At 47.1% G+C, this 14,074-nt stretch overlaps 2 protein-coding genes across 2 annotated transcripts; one reads left to right on the top strand and one right to left on the bottom strand.

The window, feature by feature from the left end:
- Positions 1 to 647: 647 nt before the first annotated feature.
- LOC140221939 (protein MAIN-LIKE 1-like) lies at positions 648 to 7,592 on the top strand. Its single transcript, XM_072291898.1, has 3 exons — positions 648 to 785; positions 6,772 to 6,938; positions 7,013 to 7,592. Exons 1-3 carry the CDS (start codon positions 648 to 650, stop codon positions 7,590 to 7,592), a joined length of 885 nt encoding a protein of 294 aa, XP_072147999.1.
- Positions 7,593 to 10,806: 3,214 nt separating this feature from the next.
- On the bottom strand, positions 10,807 to 13,786 carry LOC117843059 (signal peptidase complex subunit 3B). The gene is made up of 6 exons (XM_034723621.2): positions 13,518 to 13,786; positions 13,272 to 13,319; positions 13,104 to 13,166; positions 12,596 to 12,649; positions 11,734 to 11,820; positions 10,807 to 11,163 (listed from the first exon to the last, which is right to left on the bottom strand). Exons 1-6 carry the CDS (start codon positions 13,641 to 13,643, stop codon positions 11,038 to 11,040), a joined length of 504 nt encoding a protein of 167 aa, XP_034579512.1. The 5' UTR covers positions 13,644 to 13,786; the 3' UTR covers positions 10,807 to 11,037.
- Between the last annotated feature and the right edge of the window lie 288 nt (positions 13,787 to 14,074).

The following is a 14,074-nucleotide window of genomic DNA, read 5'->3' on the forward strand; positions in this document are numbered from 1 at the left end:
GCCGGAAGACATCGGGGCGCGCGGCCGGGGATCCGGGCGAGGTGATGGGTGCGGGATGCGATGCGGTCTGGCGCGACAACGGCAAAACTTCTGTCACGGCGGCGACGGGGTGTCTTGGCGCGGCCGGCGAGGGTGCGAGCGAGACGAGGTGAGGCAGAAAGGGTTGCAGGGGCTTCCGCTGCGATTGGGAGGAAGGCGCGCTGATCCATCCTGTCGCGGCCGGCGACTGGGCGAGGCGGCGCGCGTCGCAGAAGTTGAGCCACACGGCAAGGAAGCTCTGAAGCGGGGCGCACGCTGCTCGGGTGCGTTTGACTCAAGAGAACCGGGGGATCTGGTTGTGGGTCCACCACTCAGTATCTGGTTCTCTCACAGCTCCAAGATTTGAAGGAACACTGTCTTTGGGACTTAGAGGAGAACCAACGGTTTGGGTTGGGTTTCAGGGGTCGGGGCTGAGAACCGGACCTTAGGCGCTCAAGCTCAGGAAAGCTGGGTCAGCTGGATTAGGGACTTGTCTTAAGATTAACTCGGCTGATTAACCAAGGGCGTTACAGGCTGGTTCTGGTGAGCTCTTGTTAACACAGTCCAAGTATGCTAAAGATTTGATTTTTAAGGCTGGTCTAAAGGATTGTAAGGTGATGCATACTCCTATGGCAGTTTTCGAGAAACTTCAGGTTGATGTTGGTGATCCTCTATATTCTGAGATTGCTACTTGCTATAGAAGCATTGTTGGTGGCTTACAGTACCTTACCTTGACACGGCCAGATATCGCTTTTGCAGTTAATAAGGTTTGCCAGTATCTCCATTGTCCAACTTTAGTTCATTACTCTGCAGTCAAGCATATTCTTCGGTATATTAGTGGGACTATCAGCTATGGTTTGAAGTTTGTTTGGTCCTCCAATGTCATCAGTGCCTTCTCGGATGCTGATTGGACTGGTTGCTCTGATGATCGCAAATCTACGGGAGGTTTTGCAGTGTTCCTTGGTGCTAATCTTATATCTTGGCAAGCGAAGAAGAGGCTACTGTTTCTAGGTCTAGTACTGAGGTTGAGTACAAAGCTTTAGCCAATGCTACGGTAGAAATTATATGGGTTCAATGTCTTCTTGATGAATTAGGAATATCATAGCACAAGGTGCCTATTCTCTGGTGTGACAACATTGGTGCAACCTATTTATCCGCTAATCCGGTCTTTCATGCTCGAACTAAGCATATTGAAGTAGATTACCATTTTGTGAGGGAACGAGTTGCTAAAAAGCAATTGGATGTCCGTATTATTTCTTCCCATGATCAGGTTGCTGACGGTTTACAAAGTCCATACCTGTACGCCATCTTGTTGAGTTTCGTCGCAATCTCAATATTTCAAGTGGCTAACTTTTGCACGTTCAGATTGAGGGGATGTAGAAATAAACATGTAATAGGTTCGGATATGTTATTGTATGCATCTAGGACTTGAGTCCTATACGGTGTAATCCTTGTACTTATCCTACCTAGACATTCTTTCCAGGATATATAAAGAACATGCCGATGCCCGTTACAATCAATCTTACAGGGACACCAGCTTCTTCGGAGCCACGAAAAGGTCTTTCATCTCGTCAACGATCCTTGTCTGACAAAAACCAGTAACTGTCCATTGGTCTCTTCCCTTCGCCTCCCAATCCTAACTCTAACATTACATTCATGCTTGTAAGTATCTCGGGGTACTTATTTTCGTGCCTTTGAAACATACTACTGCTCTATATATGGCCGGCCGGGCCATGGATGCGCTGCGTAGAAGTAGTAATGCTTTAAGCTACTAGGAACAATCAACATTGTCCTCCCACTGTGGCACTGTGATTGAACGTACATTTGCAACCAGCAAACATAATTACTTCACCCACCGAATGTATCTATACCAAACAAAGAGATGTCATGAAGGCATGTCTCAGTCACCCTTCAGGCCAGGTAGACCGGCGTTGTAACAATTCTACTCATTCTTCTTAATACAAAGGTACGCAGCTCTCCTGCGTATTCTTGAAAAAAAACCCTTCAGGCCAGGGACCTACCTGGACGCATGCCAGCCCGTGCTCGGCCTGCAAGAAGAAGCTGATATCGTCTAGTACGTACTTCACAACCAAGATTAACTGCTGGTATGTCAACGCATGGGTGGTTGCTGTGGACATGAGTAAGGAGCTACTTGGAGTGGCTGCCTTCGGCGCACAAAGAGGCATCAACATCTCCTACGTGCACGCTAGCTAGGACTAGGATATCCAAGCATCTGATGAAATCCAAGGAAGGCACGAGTATGGTCTGTGAAGATCTAGATGATACGGCCATCGACTAGGGTTCTTAGAAACGGTAGGTTGTCGGGAGTAAGGGTGATGAGTTACGACTTAATCATGTCTGACTCAACCTTTTTTTTTTCCATCTCAATTCCAAACCGCTCCCTTTGTTGTTCCGGTGCAGGACTTTGTTTTTTTTTTTCCATCTCAATTCAATCGCTCCCTTTGTTGTTCCGGCCGGTGCAGGAAAAAAATAAAGGTGACAATTGCTTTCTTACATGGCTCAGTCACGTAACGAAGCTCTTTTGGTCCTGCGCGGCCGCGCACGGATATGTCGTTTCCAGGCACCGTCCGCTGCGTGACTGTGAGGTCACGGGCTCACCGACCTTTTTGTATTTTAGCCCTTTTCGTGAAAAAATCTCACAAATAGGTTCTTGGCGAAACCAATTCCGAAAATGGACCCTTAGCTTGGCGCCAGGAAAGCTATAACGTGCATCCTGGCGCCAAGGTCCCCCCACCGCGCCTCCGACGTGGCGCCGACCCCCTGACGTGGCGCCGAGGTTTGGCGCCAAGATCTACGGCGCCAAGCCTTGGCGCCAAGGCTTGGCGCCAGCCTCCCTGGCGCCAAGCCTTTTACCATAACGTTGCTCCTTCCTTTTACCAAGCATTTTGATTTCCCATCTTGAACACCCCGCGCCGGCTGCCTAGTCCGCCGCCGTAGGCGCCCTCGCCACCCGCCCCCGCCCGGCTCACCCCGCCCGGCGCCCCGCCGCGCCGTGCCCCTCCCGGCCGACGCCCCGCCGCGCCCCGCTCGGCGCCCCGCGCGCCGCCCCGCCGCGCGTCGCCCCGACCCGTCCCGCCGCGCGCCCACCCGGCCCCAGGAGGCGGCCCGCCGTGCGCCGCTCCGGCCGCCCCGGGCCGCCTCGGGCCGCCCCGCCGCGCGCCGCCCAGCCCGAGCCGCGCCTCCACACCCCGCCGGTGGCCCCCGGCGGGGCCCCAACGCCCGCCGTGGCCTGAGGCCGGCCGTCCCCCGCCCTGTGCCCGCTCCCGGCCGGGCAGGCCGCATCACCACGATCGAAGGTAGTATAATTTAGATAGATAGGTTTAGATAAAATAGTTTTATTGATAAATTAGAATAATTAGGTAAAATGTAGATAGATAGGTAGAATTGTTAGATAAAATAGGTAGATAGATAAATTGACAGATAGATAGAATTGTTAGATATCAAAACTAATATAATTTGGTAGCATATTATTACGATATTTAGTTAAGTAGTTGTATAGTTAAGTACATAGGTGACATAGTTAATATTAGGTGATATAGTTAGTTAGTATATGTGACATAGTTAGTTAGTTGTATTTAGTAGTTAGTAGTCAATTGATACTATCTGATTTCATACTAGACTTAGAATGTTTGATTTATTATGGACTAAATGAATTGTGCGTCGTTATATTGATATACTAGATGGAGAACGTAGTGAGCATATATCACGGAGGCACCGTGGAAAGGGATGAATATGGATGTGTTAAGTTTGTTGCCATGCAATGCGAGGTTGTCATATTCGATGAGAAACCATCATTTAGTGAGTTGCTTGCAAGGGCTCGGGAGGAGTTACATTGTCATGAAGATGATGAAATCACAGTCGAGGGCATACTTCACCTAGGTTCCCCTCTCAACATTCAAAGGAAGATGGTCCCAATTCGGTGTGCAGGCCAGTGGGAAAAATATGTGAGGACGGTTATGAATGGTCATTCCCCAAGTGTTGAAGTGGTTGTTCGTCGGGTGGGAGTTGATCCAAATCCTCGTCGGTTTTCCCGACCAATGGGTCAACGGGCACACTTCGATCCTCCCGTCCCAGAACCTGTTATGGACATGGATGTTGCACCTACTATTCCCGATGCTGAATCTGCCCCTAATGAAGTAGTTGGACATGGTTGTCGGATTGTTGATGATGTGGCAGACTCTCCTAATGAGTTCCTTTTCACTCAGAATGATCCGAGTAAGTGTCTTACCGGTTTCTATTGTTGAGAGATAATCCATTCGTTCCATCCACTTATTCTTTACTCATATTTGTACTTGATGGCGCAGGAGATATTCCAGAAAATGTGGATGTACCTCTAGTTGATGTGCAAGTGCAATGTGGAGATGGATTGCGTGGCTCTAATAGTGTTGAAATTTTGAATGATGAAGATGCATACGAGATGGGAGTGGATCTTGATTCTGATGATGATCGTCCTGTTGGAGAGATGATAGAGAGTGATATTGAGTTGTTCAGACGTATCTTCCCTGGACGTCGTGATCCGATAGTTCACGAGTTTAGCGACCTGACTCTTTCCGATCAGGTGTTTGCAGAAGGACGTGATGATGAGCTCCTAGAAGCTCCTGAAGCTGGTCCTAGTATGGTTATTGAGGAGGGTAGGGTATTTAGGGACCTTCCCGCATTGAAGAGATGGTTGCAAGCTTTTGCGGTGATACGGAAGAGACCGTACAAAGTGTTGCATTCATATGCGGAGCGCCGTTACACAGTTGTGTGTGACAAGGAACGGTGCCCATGAAGGATTTGTGCAAGAAAGCAAAATATCACCGGGAAGTGGAAGATCACAAAAGTTGTCGGTCCACACAATTGTGCTGACCATGAGCTTACAGTGAGACATCCGCAGCTAACATCTACCCTCATTGTGAAGTGGTTGATGGGAATATTGAAGGAACAACCCAACATGAAAGTGAGAACAATTATCAGAACTGTTGAGGAGATTTATGGAGGTTATGTGATAACTTATGGTAAAGCTTGGAGGGCTAAGCAGCGAGCGTGGAGGATGATTTATGGGGATTGGGAGTTTGGGTACGAGCAGCTGCCGGTGCTTTTTAATGCAATTAAAGCGGTGAATCCAGGCATGCATTATGAGTACATCCCAAAGCCAAATGCTTGGAAGGATGGGAGGCTGATATTCGGGCGTGCGTTCTGGTGCTTCCCTCAGTCTGTGGAAGCCTTTAGGCACTGTCGTCCTGTTTTCCCTGTTGATGGTACGTTTTTGATTGGCAAATATAGGGGCACACTTCTTATAGCCATATCTTGTGACGCGAACAATATGTTGGTTCCTTTGGCATTTGCATTGGTTGAGATGGAGAACAATGACAGTTAGGGATGGTTCTTAAGACTAGTCCGGATACATGTGGTTGGTCCTGGTAGGGAGGTTGGCGTCATATCCGATAGGCATCAGGGCATACTTCATGCTGTGTAAGAGCAGATAGAGGGTTATGCACCTTTGCATCATCGTTCGTGCACTCGGCACCTTGCGGAGAACCTTCTTCGGAAGGATGGTGTGAAGGATAATTTTGATTTGTTTCAAGTTGCAGCACGTCAGCTTGAGGACTATTATTTTCAGCGCAAATTGGAGTAGGTAAGGACCACAACAAATGCAGAAGATAGACAATGGCTCGTTGGTTTGATGAGAGATTTATATAAGTGGACTAGATCTCACGACGCCGGTGGTTGGAGGTACGAGTTTCAGTGCAGTAACATGGCCGAGTCATTCAATAAGTTATTGTTGGGGATACGTGGTATGCCTGTGAACGCAATCATTGAATTCACCTTCTACAGGCTTGTTGCGTGGTTCAATGAAAGACACGCAAAAGGAGAAGCGTTGCAGATTGCTGGGGAGAGATGGGCTGAAAAACCAAAGAGACATCTCATCATTGCAAATGAAAGGGCTTCCACACATGAGGTGCAATGTTTCGATCTCGGCTCAGGGACTTATCAGGTCGAGCATAGGGGCGGTACAACGTCCGACGGCGAGATCCGAGAGTCGAGGATACATGTGGTAGTCCTCCGAGATTTCAAGTGCACTTGTGGTAGGCCAAGGCAGTACCACTTCGTATGTTCTCATTTGGTGGCAGCAGCTAGGCATCGCAATTTTGATATTGAGAGCATGATACCTCATGAGTTCAGCGTAGACACCCTTGTGCGGACATGGAGCCCCCGCTTCATGCCTTTCCGGGATCCTAGAGAGTGGCCTCCGTATGATGGGCCAAAATATGTTGCGGATCCTGCATACCGTTGGAACAAACGTGGAACAAGGAAGCGGACGAGGCATAACATGACTATGGATCAGGTATCCGGAAGAACGAGGCGTGGTAGAGCAACACCATTTCTTGCTGATCCAGAACAGAATGAGTGCGGCAAGTGCGGTAGATTGGGTCATAATTCACGCACTTGCCATTGGCAGATTAGTGAGGTGCGACTAGTAGCTCTTTTCATTACTTGATATGCGTTTTATTCATACAGGTTGTGTTTCTACATCTCTAATTTCATGATTTATTGTTTACTAATCTTATTTATTTTTGCCTTTTTGTAGGATGGCGCACTTCCACCTTCTAGACCCGGCGTACGACCAGACCCACCGAGGTCGTCTCATAGCGGCAGGGCAGGTAATAATCTACAATTCATGATTAAAGCTTTGCAAGTGTCCACGTCTTGTGTCCTAAGAAATGTCTGACTCGGTTTATTTGCATGCAGGTCCTTCCGCTCCTTCGTTCTAGAGCCCATGATGGGGTTTTGGCGCTGCAGTACGACGACCGCTACACTCCTTTGCTAGAGATGGCTGGCCTAGATGTCATGTCGTATCAGGTTCGTCGTGGGATGCCCAAGTTCAACTCAGCGGCTATAACTGCGTTGGTTGACAGGTACTATTACCTTCGTTCATATTCATTTTATTATGTCTTTACATGTTAACAAATAATAATCCGGCAAAATGTAGGTGGCGGCCCGAGACTCACAGCTTTCACCTGTCGTTCGGAGAGATGACAGTGACCCTACAGGACTGTCAGAAGATGCTGGGTCTGTCAATTCGGGGCCAGGCAGTCACTGGACCGTGCGTCTCAGAGGGTTGGAGAGCACGAGTCGCAGCCTTCCTTGGGCGAGAGGTTGAGGAGCAGGGGACTCGCACATCTGGAGTGCTAATCTCATGGCTGCGGGAACACTTCGGCCAGTGCCCCCAGGACGCGGATGCTGAGATAGTTGGGCACTACTGCAGGGCGTGGATACTACACCTCTTTGCCTGCGTTCTTTTCCCAGACGCTACAGGTGACACTGCGTCTTGGATGTGGATCCACTGCCTCACTGACTGGCACCAGGCTGGTCTTTACAGCTGGGGATCAGCTGTGCTGTGCTTTCTATACCGGCAGCTGTGCAAGGCGTGCCATCGGACTTCGAGCTCCCTGTCAGTTGGTGGGTGTGTCTACCTATTGCAATTATGGATGTGGGCCCGTCTTCCTGTTGGTCGGCCCGAGATTATGCCGCGTCGACCGTGGTTCCCAGGTGAGCTGCCGAGACGATAGTCGACATGGGCATATATTTGGGATCAGGTTAAGGTTAGCCATACGAGGTTGGACCGCGCGTACCTGGATTACATCAACGAGATAGACACGCTCACGGCTCATAGTGTAAGTGAAATTTTTTTTAACATGCTTTGTAATCTTTTAGTATAACAACTAACGTTTTTGATTCACATTTTGCAGGTAAATTGGCAGCCTTACGACGGAGACGACCCACTTCCTTTTCCCCTTAGCTTCATGTGTGCGCCGGACGATGATCTTTATAGGATGGTGTGCCCTCTAATTTGCTTCTATGCTGTCGAGTACCACCTGCCACATCGAGTAGCACGTCAATTTGGGATGAGGCAGATTTGGCCACCACAGGCGACCTCGACTAGTATGGAGTTACACAAGTAAGTCTTTTCCTATTTCATATATTTCAATACTATTAACTAAATTTTGGCTAACAGTAACATGTAACGTGACGTGCAGCATGGATCGAAAGAAGAAACGGAAGGTCTCTGAGTAGGCCGCGTTCCACCACGCGTACATTCAGGAATGGGACCAGTTCGGGGACAACGTGGACGAGAACTACGAGCTGCACACAAACAGTGCGTACAGGCAATACCAGAGTTGGTACTAAGGTGCGACGCGTCACAGGCTGAGGGCAGCGTGGACAGAAGATGACTACGCCGATATCCACTCATCCGACGATGAAGACACGGTGTACGATCAGAGTACTCGTGCTGGAAGGCAGATGGAGGCAGGACCAATCCTGGATAGGATGGTAAGACAATTGCTTCACTTTTCTATGTTCTATGTTAAGTTACTTAGAGATTTAGTTAGTTAGATAAGGACTTAGTGATCATCTGACTTAATCATTTAGTCATTTAGTGACTTAGTGTGTAAGTAAGTTAATGACTACATCATTTATTGCTTTAGTGACTCAGTCATTTGTTGCAGGGGCGTACCCTCCAAAGCTCGGTTAGAGATATAGAGCATTTCCGTCCTAGAGTTAGGGACCCCGAGACGCGGAGCTTCCTAGAGGTAAGTCTCAAATTATTCTTTCTAATACTTTATTAATACGTTACATTCTTCTTTCGTGTAACTTGTTTTTACTATTGCAGCGACTATCAAATCGGCTTCGCCGTGCCGCTGCTCATTGTGGTTGCAGGACTGCCACGACGCGAGACGTGCACGTTCCAGCCCTACACGAAGGAGGCGTCGGTACATCTAGCCAAGGCCCCTCAGGTTCGAAATCAATTGCATCCGAGGAAGACGACGACGATGACGACGATGAGCAGAGGGCCGAGGAGCTTGGCCCGTCTCAGCTTCAGGAGGCTCCCTTGACTCAGCCTACACAGGTTGTAGGGGGCACTAGACTACGTCGTCCACGTTCTCCTTACACTCCAGGCACCGACGCCCTTGGTCACAAGGGTAAGGGTAAGACTAGGAGGCAGTGACGATTCTGATTGCGAACTTTGTATCATATGGACTATTTGTATATATATGGACTTTCATTCTCAACTATTGTGGATTCTATTATGAATGTGTCATATGCTTGTGTCATATGCTTCTATGCTTGTATGTTTGTATTTATATTCACTATTCATCTCGTAATTTTGTATGGATTGCATCAAAAAGTAGGGGAAATTCTGCCGAAATTTCGCTAACAAGTACCATTTTTATTTTCTACGGATATTTCAGTAGACTACAACTTCGAAATGCATTACATCGCAAAATGAACATATGTCGTCTACAAATTGCGTGTCCATACTTAAAGTGCATTATTACATGACAACATAATAAAAGTTTCACAGTAGAAAATATTGTTCATAAATAAAGCATAGAACTAGAACCTAAATATGGCTACTGAGTGCAACGAGGCCACTTTCCCTTCCTTAAGACATCGGGATTCTCCTCAACCGCTGCTTTCGCTCGACGTGCCCGCTCAAGCTTCTTCTCTCTCTCCTCCCTGTTCGCAGCAACCCGCCTCCTTTCCTCCTCTTCCTTGTGCTCCTTTTCTGCAGCCTCCTCTATGAGCCTCTTCTCGTACACCTCCTTCCTCTCTGCATCCCAGCGCATCATATACTTCAAAAACTCCTTGTCTTCAGGATTGATCTTAGTGTCGATCCACTGTTCAAAATCACATAGCGGTGGAGGGGTCTACAACAAATGCAATTATTATAAAATAAAAAAATTATGGACAATAATTATAAGACAACAACATTTCCTTACCAACATGTTAATGCGGCGCTGACGAAGTGTAGGTTCAAACGCAAAGTTGGAACACATCCAATACCTCTGCCTATACGTGGCATGTTCTTCGGACTTGGCTACCTTGCAAGGATCGCCGCAAAAGCACATCGGCACTGGAACACCACTAGACAGAGGCAATGGATCGAACGCATTTCCGGTCTTCTTTGCGCCATAACTACAATTTAGTTTATTTCGTTCTATGAATCAAACGCACTTAACAATAAACCTACAATTAAGGTTTTTTCAGTTGATCCACAACAAGGAGTATATAACATAACTACGTGCGTTGAGGTTACCTTAGTTTCTTAGCTTTTCCACGCCTCGGCATCCTACATTTGCATGAAACCCTAAGTTCAAAAATGCAAGAAATATATAGCGAATCGATGTGAAAAAAAGGTACGAGGGAGAGAGGATACCTTGCTCTTCAGGATCCACGGATCAAATGAAAGTTTCCTAAGCTACAATATCGATTCGTAGTCTAGGGCGAAGTGGGGAGAGTAAAAACCCGAGAGAGTGGAGAATAATGAGGAGGAACTCTCGGGTAGGAAGAAGGGGCGGTATATATGGTGTAAAGGCTTGGTGCCAGGGAGGCTGGCGCCAAGCCATACTGGCGCCAAGCCTTGGCGCCATAGATCTTGGCGCCAAGCCTTGGCGCCATAGATCTTAGCGCCAAGCCTCGGCACCACGTCAGCGGGCTAGCGCCACGTCGGAGGCGCGGTGGGAGGACCTTGGCGCCAGGCATCCCTAACGCCAAGCTAAGGGTCCATTTTCGGAATTGGTTTCGCCAGGGACCTATTTGTGAGATTTTTTCACGAAAAGGACCAAAATACAAAAAAAAAGTCGGGCACGCTCACTGCCACTGGCTTCCGGTTGCTGGTCTGCTACCAGCAACAACCCTTTCTCATCATCTTACTACTGACGGGCCATAATGGTGTGCATCAGTTCTGCAGATCGCAACCCACGGATTCAGATCAACGCGTAGCCATCAACAGGTTCAGAATCAACTTTGATAGACGAAGCAAAGTTGGAAAATACATATCTCCCCAAAGTACAACTTTGTTTCGCCTGGTTTCAGCTGAAGTAAAAGCTCATAAGATTACATGTTCAGCTTAGATTAGAATTAAAAAGGCTCAGTATCAGCTATGCCACTGCCACTAAAACTTCTTGCAGGTCTCTGCTCCCACGTCTTTGCTATTCAGCATCTATCAGACTATCTGTACTGCTCCGGGAGCCGATAACCTGTCATAACAATCTTGTCTGCAAACATCTTGCCCGTCTTTGGCATAATGTGCCAGTGCATTGTCAAGTTGAATTCCTTGCCCTTTAGATTGCTTCCCTGTATAATGAGAGAAAGAGAGGCATTAATCAATCATTCAATGCAATCTCTAAAGAATCGTGTGTAGCAGTACAAAATAGATGGGCTCATAGTTGCAATGTACAGTACGTACACATTGAAGTAATGAAGGAGACATGGAACATACTACGGCTATCCAAAAAATTAAATAAAGCAGATTGATATCAACCAAAAGATAGGATGTACAGTACACAATCAAGGGTCAATCTGTACTGATAGCTATCCATGATTAATGTCAAGACCGAAAGATGATCAGATAGAAATGGGAGTGGGTCCAGGACCAATTACTTTCTACTAGAATTTACATAGATTCAGAATTTCTATTGAATAAAGACTCAGCCATGTAAATGCATAGTTCATGCATCAGACACAGTAATAAAGACCGATGTGCAAGTGTATTATATCAATTGTCAAATAACGTATGCAGCAAAGGTAAAAGATCTTCATTCATTCAAATTTCAGAATAATCATCCCAAAATGAATGACACAGACACAGTGATAAAATTTCACACATTACATTAAATAAGCATTCAATCTATGTAACGTGCTTGCCTGGTCAATAAATCTGTACTTGTTTGTGGTATGGATCAAAAACTTGGCATGCTCCTTTGCAGGTATAATTCCATCCCAAAGGGAAACCTGTCACATAAACCAAATACAATCACTCACAGTACAGTTATAAGAGGAAAATCTGAAATATAATAGAACAGCAGGCAATAAAAATGAATCAAATCAATTGGGTAGGAATGAACATCATACTGGTACAGGTCTCTATGAAGTCATAAGATTGTATCACAGACACAGAAACATAGAGTATAGGTGCTCATCCAAAGTTCGGAAAAACAGCAGTAATCACATTTAACATCAGTGCACTGTCTATCTGGAACTAAAACGCTGACTTGGGCCAACTGTCATCAAGCTAGAACTCTTTACCAATTACTGCTGTTTGTTTTGAACATGTTTAGCTCAGCTGGCTTTAGATGGGCATGCATTAATTAGCATAACAGACTTGGGTTTCCTACTAACATAAGCTTCAACTATAGTTCATCTAGGTTTACATATACTGGTGGAAAAGTCCCATCAACATGGAAAAGTCACACAACAGGATAGGTTAAATTGTGTATAAAGATTTAGCACAACCCCACAGCAAAGTAAATCCAGTTTCCAAAACCACTCTATGCATCTGCCACAACTCCCAACATATGTTGAAGAATCGATTATTAAGTTACATATAACATCATTCCTGCAAGCCACAAGCAAATGCCAACAGCATGAGATTGCAATACTGTCCCCAGCAGAAAACTCATGCCATTGTGGGCAGTTGTTGCAGGCTAATTGTAATTGATGATAAAATGAGCACCCATAATGGCCCACAGGGAAATGAGTCACTCAGAACAACCATCGAAGGACTTACTTGATTCAAAGCATTTTGTGAAGTCTCATACTCAGCCGCCACAAAAACAAACACCTACAATCATCCAACAAAAGTACAGTTAAGCAGACAGAAGCAGGAGTACTTTCTTAAGTTTTGCTTGGACAGGATTAATAGATCAAGTGAATTAGAACTCCAGCAGCACATAGTATAATACAATGAAATTTTATTATGGCAAATTTCCATTATATTTTTCACAGGATCATTCCACGACAACCGACAACTATTATAAACTACAGTTACCCCAAAATTCAGAGGCACAAATTCTCATTACGTCACAGACACTAAAGAAATAAGTAACACTCCTATGCTTCAGAGGCACAAATTCTCAATACATCTTGGACACTAACATCATCTTCCATCTACTTTTCAGTTTTCCAGTAAATCCTATGTTTCACTACATCGGGAAATGGATAGACCTTGTACTCAAGATGATACCATACAGTGAACACTGATGGAAAGGGGATAAAGTACCAGAAATACACATTACCTGTTTTGTGTTCCATGTGAACAGAGACGAAAGGTCCGCTGAGATGTTCAGCGTCATGCTAACCTGAAAAACAACAAACAAACTAGTTGTAACAAATTCGTGGAATAAGCAATCTCTTGCTTGTTTTGGTCAATTTGCACAACACAAAAGGGCACGGAGATCGGTTACCTCGTCGTTGCCGTTGGCCTCCTTCTGGAACCAGTTTATGTTCAAGATCTGCGCAGTTCAAACGACAGGGGTCGCGTCAGCACAACAGGCGAATTCACACGAGGGCGGACGAGCTAATCGGCTAGAGCATACAGGCAGATCGAGCAGGCCACGCCCGTAGTTAACAAATCAAGCCTCGATACGGCAGGCAGGGACCGCGGGCGCACAAGGGGGCTGAAACGAAATCAAGGGAGGCGGAGTTGGTACCTTGACGGAGGCGGTCGGGGTCGGGGTGTTGAAGTTGTCGGAGAAGGAGGCGGCGAAGCACATCGCGGCCAGTATGGTGACCGCGAAGGTCGCCACCGCGTTCGCGCGGTGCCCGAACGAGTGCATCCTGCCGCGCCCCTTCGCTTCCTGTGCCTCCCTTACTGCTCCGCCGCCGAGATCGCCGGGCCCCGCTGCCTCTGCTGCTCCTGTGTCCTGTCGCGGCGGCGCCGGCGACTTCACTGCGGTTTCCTATCTCTCTCCTCTATTCTTTTCGCGTACTGTTATGGAAGAGAGAGATGGGTTCTCGTGACGAGATGGGACCCGCACGTCGGTGAGAGCGGCGAGTCCGACATGGCACGCGCCGATTGGTCGAGGCACGTCACGGAGAGCACTACTCGGAGTCGCGGTACAAGTGGGCCTATTGCAGCCCATTTGTTACACGAATCAGCCCAGAAAAGCGACGAGACGTGTGTAAATGGGGGTGCCCGGGCCTGGCCCATTCGTTACTTGGCCCGGTGGGAAAGGGGAGAGCGAACGCGACGCGACGCAACCGAGGC

The sequence above is a fragment of the Setaria viridis genome, chromosome 2, assembly GCF_005286985.2.
Source record: "Setaria viridis chromosome 2, Setaria_viridis_v4.0, whole genome shotgun sequence".
NCBI classification, from domain to species: Eukaryota; Viridiplantae; Streptophyta; class Magnoliopsida; order Poales; family Poaceae; genus Setaria; species Setaria viridis.

Bases quoted from the DNA above. Each gene is read 5' to 3' on its own strand.
- LOC117843059 (XM_034723621.2), bottom strand. From the start codon at position 13,643: ATGCACTCGTTCGGGCACCGCGCGAACGCGGTGGCGACCTTCGCGGTC. The intron at 13,167-13,271 runs GTAACCGATCTC...GTTGTTTTTCAG, and splicing joins AGGCCAACGGCAACGACGAG to GTTAGCATGACGCTGAACAT. The intron at 11,164-11,733 runs GCAAGCACGTTA...CTCATTATACAG, and splicing joins AGTACAGATTTATTGACCAG to GGAAGCAATCTAAAGGGCAA.
- LOC140221939 (XM_072291898.1), top strand. From the start codon at position 648: ATGGCAGTTTTCGAGAAACTTCAGGTTGATGTTGGTGATCCTCTATAT. The intron at 786-6,771 runs GTTTGCCAGTAT...ATTTGCATGCAG, and splicing joins TCGCTTTTGCAGTTAATAAG to GTCCTTCCGCTCCTTCGTTC. The intron at 6,939-7,012 runs GTACTATTACCT...GGCAAAATGTAG, and splicing joins ATAACTGCGTTGGTTGACAG to GTGGCGGCCCGAGACTCACA.